Genomic DNA, 15,979 nt, shown 5'->3' with positions numbered 1-15,979 from the left:
GGGCTTCTGCTTTCCTTCGTGAGAGACATGATCACTGCTGAACTGTCTGGGCTTCCCCCTAACGGGACCGAGCGAGGAGGGATTTTTACTTGGAGACATGAGCTGGGGCATGGATAAGACGACCCAGTGCTCTTAACTTCAGCTTCCCCTGCATCACTGAAAGATTCAGCAAGTCAAAGATACCTGTTAGGGTTTGTTTTTTTATTATTTTTTATATTTTATTTTTCTTTATTGATTTTAGAAAGGGAGAGAGAGAGATAGAAACATCGCTGAGAGAGGACATCAACTGGCTGCCTCCTGCATGCCCCCCCCACTGGGGATTTGGCCCACAACCTGGGCATGTGTCCTGACCAGGAATCAAACCCGCGACCTCTTGGTGCCTGGGTTGACGGTCATCCACTAAGCCACACAAGCCGGGCATGTTAGGGTTTTTTGTTGAGCCCGTAACACAGGCTTGGGAAAGAATTCACAACTGAGAGAAGCAAGAAAAGGGAGGGATTTTTTTTTCTCCCCATATACAGGGAAAGGACTCAGGCACTGACTAGCAGTTCAAGGACAGGGAAGAAAGAGTGCGTGGCTCTTTTATTGGGGGCTTTTGGGAGTGAAGAGCAATTGGGGCTGGGAGGAGATTGTTTTGAAGTCAAGCAGATGCCTGGGGTTGCCTTGAGGAGTTGCAGTTTGTTGTTCAGGAGACGGTCCGGCGAGGCGCCAGGGTGGGGTTCCTTATCATATCTTCTTTAGCCTGCAAAGTACACTTGGGAGGAAAGAGAAAAGGGAGTTTCACCTGAAGGGGTTGCAGAGAATTTGAAAGAGGAAGATTTGTTTGAAGGCGGAAGGGAGAAGGGAAATTTCTATTCTAAAAATGCCTGCTCAGGTAGAAAGGCAGTTTGAAGTTGTAGACACCAGCCATCTCCGCGTTTAATTACCAGGTGCTTCTCATCAATGGTGGGAAAAGATCATGAAAAGGAAATACCTGTTTTCCGTCCTTACAACCCCTTTGCCTTCCCCTGAGCTAGGTCATTCCTGTCCCTTGTCAGAGAGCTGGGCAAGGTCTGGTGGGACTGAGAGAGAGTGACCACAGGTGGGGGGGGGCTTGTGAAGGAAGGCTGAAGGGGAGTAAGAGACAAAGAACACACTGGAGCACGCTGATGAACTCTGTCAGCATACGTTAGGTTTGTAAATTATTTTTCTTCTTCATTTTCTTTCTCTTCCTTTCTCTTTCAGAATGTCTCTTGCATCTCAATCAGCCCCTAAATCCCACCTTTCAATTTAGGATGCACCAATCAGCGGCGAACCTAGTAGTTACTAAGAGACAGGAGGTGGGGGCTTCGGAGGGTTTGTTACCCTACCCACCAAGGAACCTCGCGGGGCCTTTGGCATCGCCGGCCCGGGATGCACTAACTGCTTTCCGCTCCTCTCCTGCACTCAGCTACTTGTCTCCAAGCCCAGAGAGTGGAGCAGGACGGGTGTAGGGCAGAAGCCAGGTATAGCTTACCTTTGAAAAATGGAAAGACCACATTTGGATTCAAATGTAAGATACTCTCTCAAGCTTCCCCAGCTCTTAATTGGGTTAAAGAAAGAAAGGCTGTGTGCGTATGTGTGTGTGTGTGTGTGTGTGTGTGTGTGTGTGTGTGTGAGATCTTGGGTAGAGGGTGAATTTGTTGCAGGCAGTATAGGGGCTTATACATCGTTCTTCCAATCATCACCTAAATGTGGCCATGTAGGGGTGGAGAAAAAGCCTTCAGGATCAAGATTAGCGGCCAAAAAGTCAGGGGGATACTTAAGGAAGAGGTGCCCAGGGCATAGGGATACAGTGTGAAAGATGGAAGAAAAGATGTGTGTGTGTGTGTGTGTGTGTGTGTGTGTGTGTGTTGGGGGAGGGAGGATTCATCCCAAGAGCTGGGGTTTGAAAGGGGAATGTGAGGGATTCTAAGCAGAAATGAATCAGGTCAGACCCCTTCCCCTTTGAGTTTCACATGCTGCACAGCTTCTTGATTTTTACTTCCCTGAATACCACCTGCACAGAAAAGATTAGGCACAGAAACTGGGCTAAAGAAAACGGATGTGTAGGGAGTGTGTAATACTTCCTGACTCCACATCCCGAGAACAAGGATGGAGGGTAGAGTGAAGTGGAGGGTGGGGACTGAGCGAGGTGGGATCACACACACAGGTGAGTGCACTTCACACACTGATGGCAATGCAAGCAGACATGTCAGCAAACGTTACTATATGCATGAATCTAACACAGATGTCCGTTTTAACAGATCGAGACAGACGTACATGTGCGCACACACGGGGATTAAGGTCATGCTGAGGAATCAACCTCAGAGACACATGACTCCTAGGTAGTGGCTTCTAGAATTATCCTGACATGTTCCCTGGTCTACCTGAGGTCCCAGGATGCTTCTCTCCACCTTTGCCACCACCACTCTGATCTCTAAACAAAGCCAGCAGGTGTCCGGGAGACAAAAGGCATAGAGAAAGTCAGAACAGGCCAGACAGGGAGGGGGGTCATGCTCTGGGCACATCTCTGCTCTTTCCTGCTTCGCTTCCTCCAGTTTCTATTTTTCGTCCATTTGCTCTCTGTAGCAGCTTTTCTTTTTTCCCCCTTAACTTCTAAGCCATCTCTTCTAGTTTTTTAGGTTTAGCTGCTTCCCAAATATACTGGTCCCCTTCCCCCTCCCCCTTGGAGGAGATGGCAGTAACCTCACTCCTGGAGAAAACACCTGTGTGCCCTGAGGGTGTTTGTACATCATTCACTCTCTCCTCAAGCCTGCGAGAGAAACAGAAGCTAGCAGGACAATCTGGCATGAAATCTCTCTCCATTTTTTTCCCCCCTGCTTCTCTACACCTCCAGACAAAACAAGGAACCACCAGCTTCATAAAAGCAGCATAGACTTTAATTCAGGTTGGCAGTTGGGAAGAGAGCTGAGATTTTCCTCCAAGGGTGCCCGGATGAGAGGACTGGCCTCCTGGGAGAGGCAAGGAGGGCACAGGAGTGCGTGTAGCCTGGTGGCAGAACAGGGCCAGGAGCAGGGGTGTCGCCACGCAGTGCAGTATTGCCAGGGCTTCTGTCAGGTGCAGCAGCAGGTCCAAGGCCTGCTGGACCAGGCATGATGACAACACCAAGAACTTGGACCTCACTAGGGAGTCCCATAAACAAATGACTCCGTGAGGCCACCAGAAAATGAACCAGAACCACAGGACATCAACCCAGGGACATGGCCCCCTGTCCAATACCTTTTTCAGCCCCTTGGCTCCTAATAAACCTAGTGGCAACAAGGTAAAGGTAGCAAAACTGGCAGCAGCATGCATAAACCGCAAAATGTTCTGGCGGAAAGCCAGGGTGCAGAATCCATTGGAAGTGTCACTGGCCAGGGTGGCTGGCAGCCCCATTAGGACAGCCACTCCCCAGAGTCCCACAGTGAGCCCCAGGGTGAGGCCTGGGACCTGACCTGTACCCAGTTTGGGACGCAGGCAGGCATGGAAGCCTATCAGCAAAGCTTGGGCAAAGGCTGAGCCATACCAGACTAAGTGGGCCAGGTGGCACAGGTAGGTGTTGCGGGTACCACTGAGCCCTGGCACCAGGAGGGGCACCATGATGCTGAAGAGGGCACTGCCCACAGCTAACTGTATGAGGATCTGACGGCCAGGGCAGAGAGGCCAGTAAATGAGAGGTCTGAGGAGAGCAAAGAGGACAGCTGCACTGGCTGCGATGCCCAGGGCACTGGCGAGGACGTAGAAAGGCAGCGAGGACTCGCTGAGCAAGGTGCAGGAGCGGCAGGGGGCAACAGCGTCCAGTTCGGTGAAGTCATAGTCATCGGTCCAGTAGGAGTCATTCCACATAGCAGGATATTCCTCTTCAGTGGTAGAGTTACTCCAGTTCTCATCAGAGATGGAAAAGGAGTCCGCCTGGAGGACACCCCCAGAGGGGACAATCACAGCATCCAGTCACCCCACTGAAGAGTCTCCGGGGAACTAAGGAAAGGGAAGGGGAGAAGGACAGAGGGAACCTGGGACTGGAGAACAAGGGGGCTGGAGGAATTGGATGCAAAGGGCATCACAGCTGAGACTCAGGAGCCTGTAGAGCAGCCGAGTCTAGAACAGCGAGGGAAGGGCAGTGGGCAAGCCTGGAGGGCAGGTGAAGGTCAGAGGGCAGGTAACCAGGGGCTGAATGGTGCGGACTGAAAGACAAATGAGGAGGAAAATGACAGGGACCTAGGAGACAGTGGTAAGAAGGAGAGAGGGAAGAAGAGGGAAGGGATAAGAAATGAGGAGGGAAGGAAAGACATAGAGAGAGGGGCAGGCGGGCATTAGGGGCAGAATTGGGGGCTGTGGGTCCTTCCCCACACTCACCGGGTGCAGACAGTTCCCCATGACACTCCTGGGCTCAGGGCAGGCAGAGAGAAGGCTGGGGCAGTTCTATCACCTGCTGTGGTTCCAAGATAAGTGCCAGGGACTAATGAAGGCCATCCGTTCTGGGCAGGGCCCCTGGGTGGCACGGGCGGGGGCACATTCAGGAAGCCTCTCCCCCACACCCACTGCCTGCCTAAACTTCAGGCCCACATAGGGCATTGGCCCAAGGCTTCCTGTTTTGAGGTTGGATTCCAATGGCAGGGACCTGTACTGGGAAAAGGAAAAAGGTGGGGAACAGTAGGTGGGTATCTTCCTGAAGGTGGACAGGGAGCCAGAGAAGCCAGGGGTTTTCCAAGAAGAAGGATTCCTTCAGCACAAGGAAGGAAGAAGGGGCCAGAGGTGAAGTGTGAGACAGAGATAAGAGACATGCTGGGAAGTTGGAGGGAAAGGCAGCTGACGACTCTCACTGCTCATCCACTCCTTGAACTTGAGCCATCGAAAGATCAAGTAATAGCCATGTGTGTGTGAGAGGTTAGTGGTGCCAGGGTTGGACCCACGAGATGCTGACACGCTGAGGGGTGTATGGGTGGCAGCTCTTCGGTGGGGGGAAGGTGCTCATTGGTGTGTGTCTGTGTGCTATGTCTCTCGGGCACACAGCTGAGGCAGGGGTTGGGGTCGGGGTCGGGGTCTGGGTGTTCCAGTGTGAGCTGCACAATGAAGCTACCTTGGGGAGTGGCTGGGCATTTGCCTCATCACCTGAGGGCGCAGTTATCTTCCATAGCAAGGAGACCCCAGTTAGAGCAGGCTCTGGGGGCAACGGGACAACGTGTTTTCAAACGGACCTGTTACCTCTGGGGTCATCTCTATTCTTATTTCTGTTGGGACCACAAAGGCCATGTGGCAGCTGCATTCACCTGACATCTCAGCACCGTGTCGAGTCTCTTAGGTGGGGAGAGCTTCTGGCTCTCTCCAGATGGCTCACAGAAAGGGTGTCTACCTGTAGTTGGATCCCCCTGAGCTGACACATGGGCTCTTTGGCAGCCCCTCTCCCCAGTCACTTTCCTATGGTCTCTGCTGATGCATCCCCCGTTCACCCCCACCTCTTATTTCTTCAGTTAGGGAGACTTAGATGGGACATGGGAAGAGGTGAATCATGGAGTGTCCGAGGCAGAACGGTGACGTAGAGAGGGCTTAGGCGACACCGCTTCACTTGTCCGAGAAAGTGTGCGATGCTACGTCGGTGCTGCCAAGTAGCTCCTTTCCACTCACACAGGGGTGCCTGGAGGTGCGGCAGGGAAGCCAAATTGCAAAAGATTGGGGACCTCACAAAGACCATCCCTTTCTTCCCAGGACACAAGCTCCAGTTTCAGGTTTAACACGGGTGTGTGTGTGTGTGTGTGTGTGTGTGTGTGTGTGTGTGAAAAATGAGTTTGAGGGGCCTGTTGAACCTGTCCTGGGGTGATGTTGGCAGCATCTTCTCCTTCATCTCCACCTTCTCCAGTCCTGCCTGATGGAAGGCAGTGGGAGCTGTTGACGCTTCAGCCCAAACCCTCTCAGGAAAGCAAGGACCCAGCCAAAGGGAGTGACACACGGCTCTCCCTTGGAGAGTTATATTGTTTCCATATAGAGATGCCCGTGGGGGAGTGGCCTGCTGAGGCACACACCCCCCGGAAAGAACCAGGTGAGGGGATACCAGCAGAGCAGCCCTTACACGTGTATCCCCACGGGAACCAGAGCAGCAAGAAGGAGGCAGCTGAGCGACACGGAGATCCAGATATATTGAGGGTGCCCCTCTGAGATTAGCATAGGAGAGTTAGAAAGATTATAAAGATACACAATCCCCTCCCTGCTCCCTTCCCCACCCCGACCCACAGACAGACACACAAAACACAATGGTCCCTCTTCCCCCTCCCCCAGTACAAATATGGCTTCTGTGTAATATGGACAGAGTGATTCAGCTCAGAGGAAAAGTCATTCTCCTGAAAGTGGGTGCTAGGAGACAGGGAGCCCAGCGGGCCTGGGCGCTAGGCTGCCTGGCTGCTGGAGAGGAGAGCCGTGGCTGAGAGGGGCTGCCTGTGGTGCCCAGGGCCCCAAGCAGCTGCTGGGAGAGCCACAACGGTGCTACCTGAACCGAAGGGGTGGGCAGACCTGCTGGACGCAGCTGCCCCCGTTTTGCACACCCCTGGGTTGTCAGAGCCATGAGGACACGCTGGACAGGGTGACAGCGGTGTCAAGGGGCATCCGGGTCTGAGGCAGGGTGACTGGCTGGACAGGGAGCGTGAGCAACTCATCTCCATGGCAACCAGCTCAGGCCACAAAGGAAGACAGAAAATCAAAAGGAGGGGTGGAGATGGGAAGGAGACAAAGTTTCTCTCCAGCCCGCAACTCCCGGGTACAGACGTAAGGGCAGTTGTTCTAGGGCCAGGGCCAGGGCCAGGGCCAGGGCGAGGCCTGAGGTGTGCATAGCAAAGGCTGCGGCACTGACTCCATAGCTCCAAGAAGGGAGACTGAGGCAGAGGTTCGATGCTCTGTGTTTTAGGGGAGACTAGATGGACAGCTGAGCACACACACATCCAGGGACTGTTTTTTCCATGACAGATGGGCACCGGGGGTGGCATGGAAAATGCCAGGATGAAACAACCTCCCAGGGGAGGTACCAAGCTGGCTAGGAATCCTCTACTCCCAAGCCCTCCTTGACACATTCCACAGCCTGCCCACCTGCCCAGGACCCGCCTTGCTGTCTCTCTCACACAGACATGCGCACGCATGCGCGCGCGCACACACACACACCACACACACACACACTCACAGAGTTCACATTATTTTCTTTGTTTGGGCAGCAAACAGCTCAGTGTAGTGAAGCTCTCTTTAGTATTTTTTTTTTGTGGTTATATCTGTCTGGCTGCTGGGGAAGGAAGGAAGGACTCGGGCTGGCTTAGGACCTGGAAGGGCAGGGGGCACAGGACGGGAGGAGTTGGAGAACAATGCCGTAAGAGGAGTGGTTGCTGAGCAGCAGTCCAGTGGTTGGGTGCCAGTGAGGGGCCGCTGGGCAGGGAAGCAGATGCAGATGGCCTGGAGCGGCGCCTTCCCATAGCTGCCGGAGCAAAGAGGGGCAGCCTGGCCCTACTACCCCAGGGGCAGCTCCTGTGTAAAGGGCCTGGCTTCGTACATCATGGGGGACATGGGATAACTGAGACCATCTCTCCCAACCTTTCTCTCCAAATATACCCCTCCTGGCAGGGACCCGCGTCCCCCAGGTGGAACCCCTGGGTCTCTGTGTGGCTGCACGCCATCTGCAGGTCACATCTCCTCAGGGAGCCCCACTCATTCCTTTCCCGTTGAAGTGGAACAGGGGTATCCGAGAGGCACCTGTGTCTGTCCACAGCTCCAGGTGTGTGAATATCAGCAGAGGAGAGGCCACTCCGGCTCCTGCTCTCGACCTCCCGTTCCCAGAGAGGTCCGGGAAGCTGCTCCGTTGTAGGGGGTGGAGGGCTAGTGAGGTCCCCACTAGACCAGCCCCGTTCCTTTCCTGTCCTTGCCTCTTCTTCACCCTCACTCTCCTCCTAAATCTCCAGGGTTTTTGCTCTTCTCACCCCAGGGCCCCTGCCCCTCCAGCCTGGAGACAGATTTGATTTGGGATTGTTACAAAAATAATAATAACCCAAATGCAGAGAAGCCACGGGAAGGGCTGAGGGCAGCCCTCCCTCCCCCCCTCGCCCTCCTCCCTCCCCATTCCAAACCAAGTACAAAACTGCACCCAAAGCAGACATTCTGTACAGGGGGTGGGGGTAGGGAGCAAGCGGGAGGGGCGGCCCTGGGGTTGCTCTGTACAAGTCCAAGTTGGTTATGGCCCCAGAAGTCCCCATGGGGCCCCTGGAGAGGCGCAGGAAGTGGTGGCCACCCTAGATGAAATATTCCTTCTTGTCATCCCCGCCTGACTGCCCGCCTTCTGCGTTGATGATGGCTGTGTCCGCGTCGGGGGCATCGTCAGAGCCTTTAGCTTCATGAGTCAGGTAGGTTCCTAGGGAGGAATAGAGGCTCCTCTTTCCAGGAGCAGTTCCCAAACCTTCAAAGCCCCCCTTGCCCACTTTCCCACCCACCTATCCACACCTTGCTCCTGTCATTTCTCTGGTTTAGACCTTTCTTCTTCCTCACCTGACCTAACTAGCATTTTGCTCCCAACATCCCTCATCTGACCACATCCCTATGAATTACTGAATCCGGCCTTTAATTAGGGAATCTCATCAATAATACTGGCAAAAAAATAATACTGTGTGTGTAGTCTGTATGTATGTGTCTGCCTGTATATGCATATGTGTATGCATATGTGTATGCATGTGTCTATGTGTATATACATGTGTACATGCATGTGTGTGCATGCCTGCATGTGTATATATGTGTATATGTGTTTGCAAGTGTATATATATGTGTGTGCAGGTATATATATGTGTGTATGGGTGTGTGTGTGTATGGGTGGAAGCGTATGTATGTGTGTGTGCATGTGTGCATGTAAGGTAGTGCTAAGGAAACTGCCATGTCTGCTCCATGTGCAATGCGATTGAGAGCTGGCTGGCACTTAGTCAGTGTAGTCTGGCTACAGCCAGAAGTGATAACAGAGGGGGGCATCTGAGAGGGAGGCATGTGAAGAGAGGGTACAAGATGGTGTGCATAAAGGAGAGAAGGTTAAAGAAAAGAGATATTGTGGAGATCAGGGGCAAGGAGATCAATGATCAAGGAAAATGAGAACAAATAGAAAGGAAGAAAGTGTATAAAGAAGTGGGAAGAAGATGCAGAGTTGCAGAGTTCTCTGCTTAAAGCAGAAAACCCTGGTGGTAGAGCAGCATGGGAGCAGCAGCTAACTGACTGGGAAGATTCGATTTTACTGGATGATCAAAAAAGTGGTAAGGCTTTACTGAGGCTGGTGGTGCTCCACTGCTGCAGAGTGTCCTGCATTCTCCTTTCTCAGACATGCATGGGGCTAACGGGATCTCCCAAGGCCCTTCCTGCAGCCAGCTCCTACCTGCCTGCCCCTGACCCATCTCCCCCCCATGCCCAAGTTCTCCTTACACTTCCTTCACGCATCTGACCTTTGTGCCGAATCAAGTAGTGACCGAGGAAGATGAACAGAATGAGCAGCAGAAAGACGATGAAAGCCACAATTCCACCAATGATGGCGTGGTAGGTGCTGGAGGACGAGGGCACCGGACTGGGGTCTAGAGGGAAGGGACAATGCACACAGTCACTTGGGAAATGCCCTAATATTATAGCATTGTTGAGTTCATGACACTGAAGTTTGACCTTAGCCAAGTCAGAGATCATCACTTTAGCATTTAAAGCATCTCCTGAACATTCTCTTTTCCTCTCTTTCTCTCTGTTTCTGTATTTCTTTCTTCTACTTTCTGGGTTATCAGAGTACCCCTTCCCTATACTCCATGGCCCTCTTACTCTTCTGTCTGCTTGATATTCTGAGATGGATTCTCCATGGGGGCTTTTCAACCTACTAGTCCCTTGCCCTGAGATAGAGAAGCAGTGAAAACCGGTGGATCCAAGAATCAGGCACTAAGATAGCACCTTACAAAAGATGATAGCCTGGGACCCTGTAGGAGGATAGCTGTTCCTTCTTGGCAGATGAGTTTAGAGTTCCAGCAAAACCCCAACCCCTAGCAAGTCTCATTAGGAGGGTCTGCAGCTGCGTGTTCACGTCCCACCACCCAAAGATTTGTGGAGAGTTGAAGATTTCCTTTATGGACATCCCACTGTGATGCCTTCCATGATGGCCGATGTCTCTGCCATCGAATAAAGAATCTGTTGTCCATAGCAGCATCTACAGAGGATCAATGGCCACAACACAGGTGGGCTAGGCAAGCCAAGGACAGCACCAGCCATATCGGATTCCCAAATACCTGAGAAGACAGCTCACAGGCCCAGGATACAGTGCTGATGTGTCCAAAATTACACTCACCATAGATGACCCGTGGGAGAACTACTGTTTTCCACAGACTCAGCTTGTGTCTTGATGCCTCATTGACTCCTTATTATATATTTTGTCTTTCTTACTTTGTCTCCTCAGGCTTGATTGGGCCAGCTTTTTAGTTCCTTGCCTGCTTACGCCTTATTTAAAAAGAAAACATTTATGCTCTGGTTTTTAATGTTCTCCTTGGGAGGGAAGGAAAGGATGGGCCCAGGGGCTCATTAGTATGATGTGGGGCGATGGTATAAGTTAGAGAAAGCAGCAGGAAGGTACCCACTGTCTTTCTCCTAGGGAATGTGTGAGACACAGTCCACATTAAAAATAAATCCTGGATAATTATTCTAGAGACCAGGGAAATGGAAATTCCCTAGAAAAACATAGGTTTCCATGGCCAACACGACCTCTGGGGTCATCCACGACAGGCCCCTGTCTCTAGACAGGCCCCTGTCTCTAGGTGGAATGCCATTTAATTTCATTCCAGGCCCGTGGGAGTCAATACTGCTTAGGATATTCCTGCAAGAAGATGCAGTAACTCATTCTACCATTAGGTGTCAGCACTGGAAGCAGTTGGAACAGGACTAGCTTCCCAGCGCAGGGCAGGGAGGAACAGCAAGAGGCCAACCATAGGGCCTTGCTCTCAGTGCCAATCATCATCACAGTTTATCTGGAGAGAGACGGGGGCAGATGCGGACCCTCAGTGCCTTGCCCTTGCTCCAGGCTTCTAGCTTTGTGTGCTGTGCTGAGCCAGTCCCCACAGGCTGAGGTCGGCCCTGGAGTCAGAATCATCCCATCCAGACACTCTCAGGTCTCTTGTCCCTGGCAGACCTGTTCATGGGAGAACTACTGTTTTTCTACCGACTCAGCTTGTTTTGATGCCTCATTGACTCCTTATATATTTTGTCTTTTCTACTTTGTCTCCTCAGGCTTGATTAGGCCTGCTTTAATGGACGTTTCACTCAAGGGAGCCTCTGATGTTCCCCTGACAATGCATTTCCCTATTCTGAGGACAGGCTTATAAGACTTTCTGGCATGACCCCACTGCCTCTGGGTTCTTCAAAAAATCTCCTGCTCACTCTCCACAAAGGGAATTCTGTGTTAGCCTGTCTCTTCTCCTGAAACTGGGTTTTATAGTCACCCCTTTGGTAAGACCTTCGGAGAATAAGCATCACCTCGTTCCTCTAGAAGATGTGGCATCTGAGACAAGGCTGACTACTTCTCAGCACAGTACAAACTTATCCCAGTCTCCTGCCTTGACCAGGTGTAGGAAAAGAGATAGTAGCAGTAGACATTCCTCTCTGGTCACAGGAGAAGCAACCCTGAGAAGAGCCTGTTGCAAAAGGAAATGCATCTACGCCCATATTTGAGAGGCTCTGGGGCTTCGAACACAGAATTATTATTCTTGCTGCCAGGTGAGTGCAGGGGCTGGAGGATGGTGTCCCTTGAGTCATCATTGCTAAGGTCTCTGAGAGCCCTCCATTCTATTGATCTTTCCTTACTGCACATTTTAGAGTGGATCTGGAGCGGAGTCTTCAGGCGCTCCATGGGGGGCTGTTGTCCCTGAAGTCCACTCCAAAGCACCGTCTGGGGAGGGGGCTCTCAGGTGATAGAAAAGATGAGAATAAGATGGACAGAAAGAGAAGAGGGGTGCTGGGGGAAAGCTGAGGCGCGCTCACCGTTCACATTGAGAGTATAGTAAGCCTTGTAGCTGCCCATGTTGCTGGTGGCTGTGCAGCCGTAGGTACCGCTGTCACTCTTGTTGAGGAAGGGGAAGATCAGGGCGCTCTCCTGGGTTATCTTCAGGGGTGGCACACTGCCCTCCTTCTCCCATAGGTACTGCTGGGGACTGTTGAGTGTTCAGAAGAAAACAGGTGAGGGAGCTAAAGGGAAACAAAAATAACTGGGAGTAGGGAGGTCAGGGGTGTTTGATGGAAGCTGAAGATGTAGGGGCCAGAGACCCTGAGCTGCTCAGAGGCGGGGGAAGGGGGACCTCTTGGGGTTCAAGTTGGAGAAAGGGGAGGCTTCCTAACTTGCATCTTACAGATCTTACTGTAACGTGGTTCCTTATGGGAACCGCGGGGAACCGGGAGTGGCCCCTCGCCACTGCTGCTGCTTTGCAGTAGAAACAGAGGATAGATGCTGTTAATGTCAGGGGGAAGTGAGAGATCAGACAGGACAGAGGAGATAGGAAGCGTATGTGAGAGCACAATCTGAGAGTATGGAGTCGTGCCAGAGGCCAGGGAACGAATCTTCTTACACGGGATTGCCACGACCCTCACAGTATAGCAACAGCTTCTGGCCCTCGCGGGGATGTGGAGGGTCTGGCCTAATCTTCGCCGTTGGCGTGTCTGTGGAGAAGGAAATGGTGTCAACGCAAAACTCCCACACCATTCAGATCGCCTTGGTCTCAAAAGCATCCTGTTCTATGTTACAGCTTCCACCCCTGCATGCCTCAGGAGTCCAGAAGGCTGTGAACAAAGACGCTGTTCCCCCTACTTCTTATGAGCAAAGATGATTATTGCCACTGCATGTGTGAGGGACTGGTATCGCCCCCTTGGAGAGGTAGGGTTCTGGATGGTCTGCCCTTGGTGATGACCCAAGAGATGTCTAACTGAGAGCTGAGAAGGAGTATCGCGAGTTCATTGTGCCTAGCACACTGCCCAGAACATAAATTGGACTTAATACATATCTGTGACAGAATAAATACACTGGAACTTGATTATTGAGTGCACAACCTCTCAATCCTCTCTGTTCTGCAAGGGAGCTGGAACCGGCAGCAATGCTTGAAGAAAAAACATCATTGTTGGTGGTCCGTCCAAACATGGAGGGAGAGCTTTGAAATAGCAAGAGATGGGGGTCACATTTTGGCTGCAAACAGGCACCGACACAATATAGATGGGCTCTGCAGAGGAATAATGACACCTGTCACTGACACCAAAGGGCTGCCGAGGAGGCCAGGGCCAGATGGCCGCGTAGAACAATACAGCCAGAGGCTGGTTCAGAAGAACAGAGAAAGAGGCTGAGCTTCCCCTAAGACAGAACCAACCTCAACAATCATTAGTGAATGTGTTTCAGTCAAACAAAACAGGACAAAGAGCACCAGACCAGGTGAGAGAAGGGGTGTTCAGGGGCCCCCCAGCCTCAGAAGCCTCTAACACAGGACCTGGAGTACAGTATTTGTTGACTGACTACTGATCACAGTTGGATCAAAAAGCTCCCTGGAAAGGAACTGCCAGATGGTCTGGTACCTAACAGGAGTCTCTGGGACTCAGGGGGGAGGGCCTTCCTTAGCCCTGGCCAGGCCCCAGACTCCGGGACAAGGCCAAGGCCAGGGGAAGCAAATTACAGCAACATAGAACTCTGAAGTGGATGCAGTATTCATAGGTATCGTTTCATTTATCCTCAAGGAAATTCAGTGAAGCAAGCAGGAGCCGCCAATGGGATACATGCTTTGGTGACGGTCCCACAGGAAGTGGAGGCCCTCTGGCCAGAGTCCGGGTTGTCTGCTTCCAAATGGAGAGTCTGCTGAATGGCAAGCGATGCTACCCCAAGCCTGCCTCATGGTCACGTCTCAGCAATGAGCTTAGCAATTGGTTTAAATAACCCTCAAGTCAGGCCCGTGTCTTCCACAAGAAAGAGGTTACGGGTTTTATTCATGTTAGGAAAACACCCAACCTTTCGATGAATTGGAACAAAAGGTACATTATTTTACTCTTTATCTTCTCCCCTTGTACTGGATTTTCTTTCCCACTTGGTTCCTCCACTCAGAAAGAAGTTCTTTTTTGGGAATTTCCACATTTCCTCAGGTGAGGAGGGAAGTTCACTGCCCATGGGGAGGGGAGGATCCTTGGAAAGGTTGGGCGTAGTGATTGTAATAGTGGCCATTTGGGGTCAGAATTCCAGGAAAAGTCAAAGAGGAGTACTGTAGGAAAAGGTCTGGGAATAATGATGGCAGAGAGATTGTGTTTCCTGCCATCTGGATTTTCTTGAAGCCATCGAAAGCGCGATAGATCAAGAAGCAGCCTTAGTGATCCTCATGTTCATCTTCTCATTTAGCAAGTAAAGAATCAAGCTCAGGGGGGTAAACTAATTTTCTTGGCATCACATGGCTGGTAAGGGCAGACTAGAGCCTACCTCTTTTGACTCCTGATTTGATACTGTTACCACTATAACTTACAAGCTGGTTGCATCATATTGTACTATTCCATATATTGGTACACTTATCCATTGGGTCAAATCCTGCCAGCTCCATGGTTTTATAAATCAAATTTTATTGGAACACAGCTATGTTTGTTTGTTTACATATTGTCTATGGCTGCTTTCTTGCAAAAACAGCAGAGGTAAGTAGGTGAGACAGAGGCTTTATGACTCCCAAAGCCTAAAATGTTTTCTACTGGGGCCTTTACAGAAGTTTGCTAACCCTTGGCCAAGTCCTGTCACCACTTGTCTTGTTTCATGTTCACCTACCCAGCAGGTATCTGCCTGGTCATTCAGGGACAGCTGCCACCACTTTGCTCTTCCCCACACCCCATCTCATACCTGAGTTGTCTTCACCCACAAGCCCATGACATACATAAAACTTCAATGCGTTGAGAGGTGGATCTGTCAGCTCCATCTAGAGATTCATGGTTCGCAGAGCATACGATGTCTGCCCCATCATCCTCCCGGGTGACCTGGAATGTCACTGAGCTGCTCACAGTGAAGGTTTTACCGTTGGGATCTTCCTGTATCCGAGTTTGTTCTCCTAGTGTACAGAAACAGACACCACACACACACACACACACACACACACACACACACAGAAACAGAGTGAGCCCTAACATACAGACCTTGTGTGGGCCCCACTGTAGACATACAGATGGTCAGTTTCAACTTCGACAAACGTAGAAAGTTGTGAAATGAATATGCACACACATACAGACATGAGTGTAGACAGAATACCTGTCGTTCCCACTTTTCCCTTCTACATCAGGCCTTGTGTGCAGAGACAGACATATAGACATGTGCCCTCCCTCTCATTCTCTCCTCCCAGTACCACCTCCTCTTGGGATCCCCAGGCTGGAGGAACTTACCCTGAAGCTCTTTCTCACCCTTCCTCCAGGTGAGATGAGCTGCAGGTTTGCTCCCAGAAGACTGGCATTTGAGGGTGGTTGTCTCCTTTTCCTGTAATGCTGACTTGTAGCCAGTGATTATGGGCTTCTGCGGGATTCCTACCATGCATAGGAGATAGTCAGGATATGAAGGAGAGGCCATGAGGTTATACTCAGCTCTCTCTGCTGCGATGGCCTCTCTGGGGAACAGGATACCTGGGTCCTACTTCGGTTTGTGATTGGTAGAAAAATAGATATCTTTCTCATTGCTCTCCTCCCTGAGGACCAGGAAGAAAGATCTGGGGGGAGGAGGCAAGGTAGTGTGGAGATATACCACACCTGAGACATGATATGTGACGTGACAACCCAGCACACAACTGGGTGGTCACAGAAATAGTATGGAGTTCAGGGAAACAAAGAAGGCAATTGAAATATAGGATAAAATATAGGAGGAGAGCATGTAAGCAACTGGGATATTCAGTTTGGGCATTATAATCATACATTCATGCACTTCTCATGTTTCTCTCACATAAGCTTTGGAGGCAGGTGAAACTGACATTATCAT

At 51.2% G+C, this 15,979-nt stretch overlaps 2 protein-coding genes and 1 long non-coding RNA gene across 5 annotated transcripts in view; 1 reads left to right on the top strand and 2 right to left on the bottom strand.

Annotated features, from left to right (window-relative positions):
- Positions 1 to 2,878: 2,878 nt before the first annotated feature.
- Positions 2,879 to 4,499, bottom strand: ACKR1 (atypical chemokine receptor 1 (Duffy blood group)). 2 transcript variants are annotated; one of them, XM_036272278.1, is made up of 2 exons: positions 4,357 to 4,499; positions 2,879 to 3,978 (listed from the first exon to the last, which is right to left on the bottom strand). In XM_036272278.1, exon 2 carries the CDS (start codon positions 3,844 to 3,846, stop codon positions 2,905 to 2,907), a length of 942 nt encoding a protein of 313 aa, XP_036128171.1. In that variant the 5' UTR covers positions 3,847 to 3,978; positions 4,357 to 4,499; the 3' UTR covers positions 2,879 to 2,904. The 2 variants fall into 2 exon arrangements, with proteins under 2 accessions (XP_036128171.1, XP_036128170.1); XM_036272277.1 differs by having other exon boundaries at positions 2,879 to 3,912.
- On the top strand, positions 4,496 to 14,062 carry LOC118637123. Its single transcript, XR_004960898.1, has 3 exons — positions 4,496 to 4,887; positions 12,759 to 12,886; positions 13,732 to 14,062. It is a non-coding gene; the product is annotated as an uncharacterized LOC118637123 (long non-coding RNA).
- The window catches only part of CADM3 (cell adhesion molecule 3), a 28,912-nt gene continuing 20,866 nt past the window's right edge, over positions 7,934 to 15,979 (bottom strand). Inside the window, exons 4-9 of one of the 2 annotated variants that reach the window (XM_036272276.1) lie at positions 15,397 to 15,534; positions 14,898 to 15,068; positions 12,582 to 12,672; positions 12,001 to 12,170; positions 9,444 to 9,569; positions 7,934 to 8,377 (exon numbers count right to left, since the gene is read on the bottom strand). In XM_036272276.1, coding sequence (XP_036128169.1) covers positions 8,259 to 8,377; positions 9,444 to 9,569; positions 12,001 to 12,170; positions 12,582 to 12,672; positions 14,898 to 15,068; positions 15,397 to 15,534 — 815 coding nt within the window. In that variant the 3' untranslated portion in view covers positions 7,934 to 8,258. The remainder of the gene's footprint in view (positions 8,378 to 9,443; positions 9,570 to 12,000; positions 12,171 to 12,581; positions 12,673 to 14,897; positions 15,069 to 15,396; positions 15,535 to 15,979) is intronic. The other variant, XM_036272275.1, reaches the window with a different exon arrangement.

The sequence above is a fragment of the Molossus molossus genome, unplaced genomic scaffold (assembly GCF_014108415.1).
Source record: "Molossus molossus isolate mMolMol1 unplaced genomic scaffold, mMolMol1.p scaffold_m16_p_20, whole genome shotgun sequence".
NCBI classification, from domain to species: domain Eukaryota; kingdom Metazoa; phylum Chordata; class Mammalia; order Chiroptera; family Molossidae; genus Molossus; species Molossus molossus.
This window is presented reverse-complemented; position numbering and strand designations above follow the sequence as displayed.

Coding starts and splice junctions, on each gene's coding strand:
- ACKR1 (XM_036272277.1), bottom strand. CDS start 4,377: ATGGGGAACTGTCTGCACCCG. Junction 3,913..4,356: donor TGGGGAACTGTCTGCACCCG/GTGAGTGTGGGG, acceptor GGTGTCCTCCAG/GCGGACTCCTTTTCCATCTC.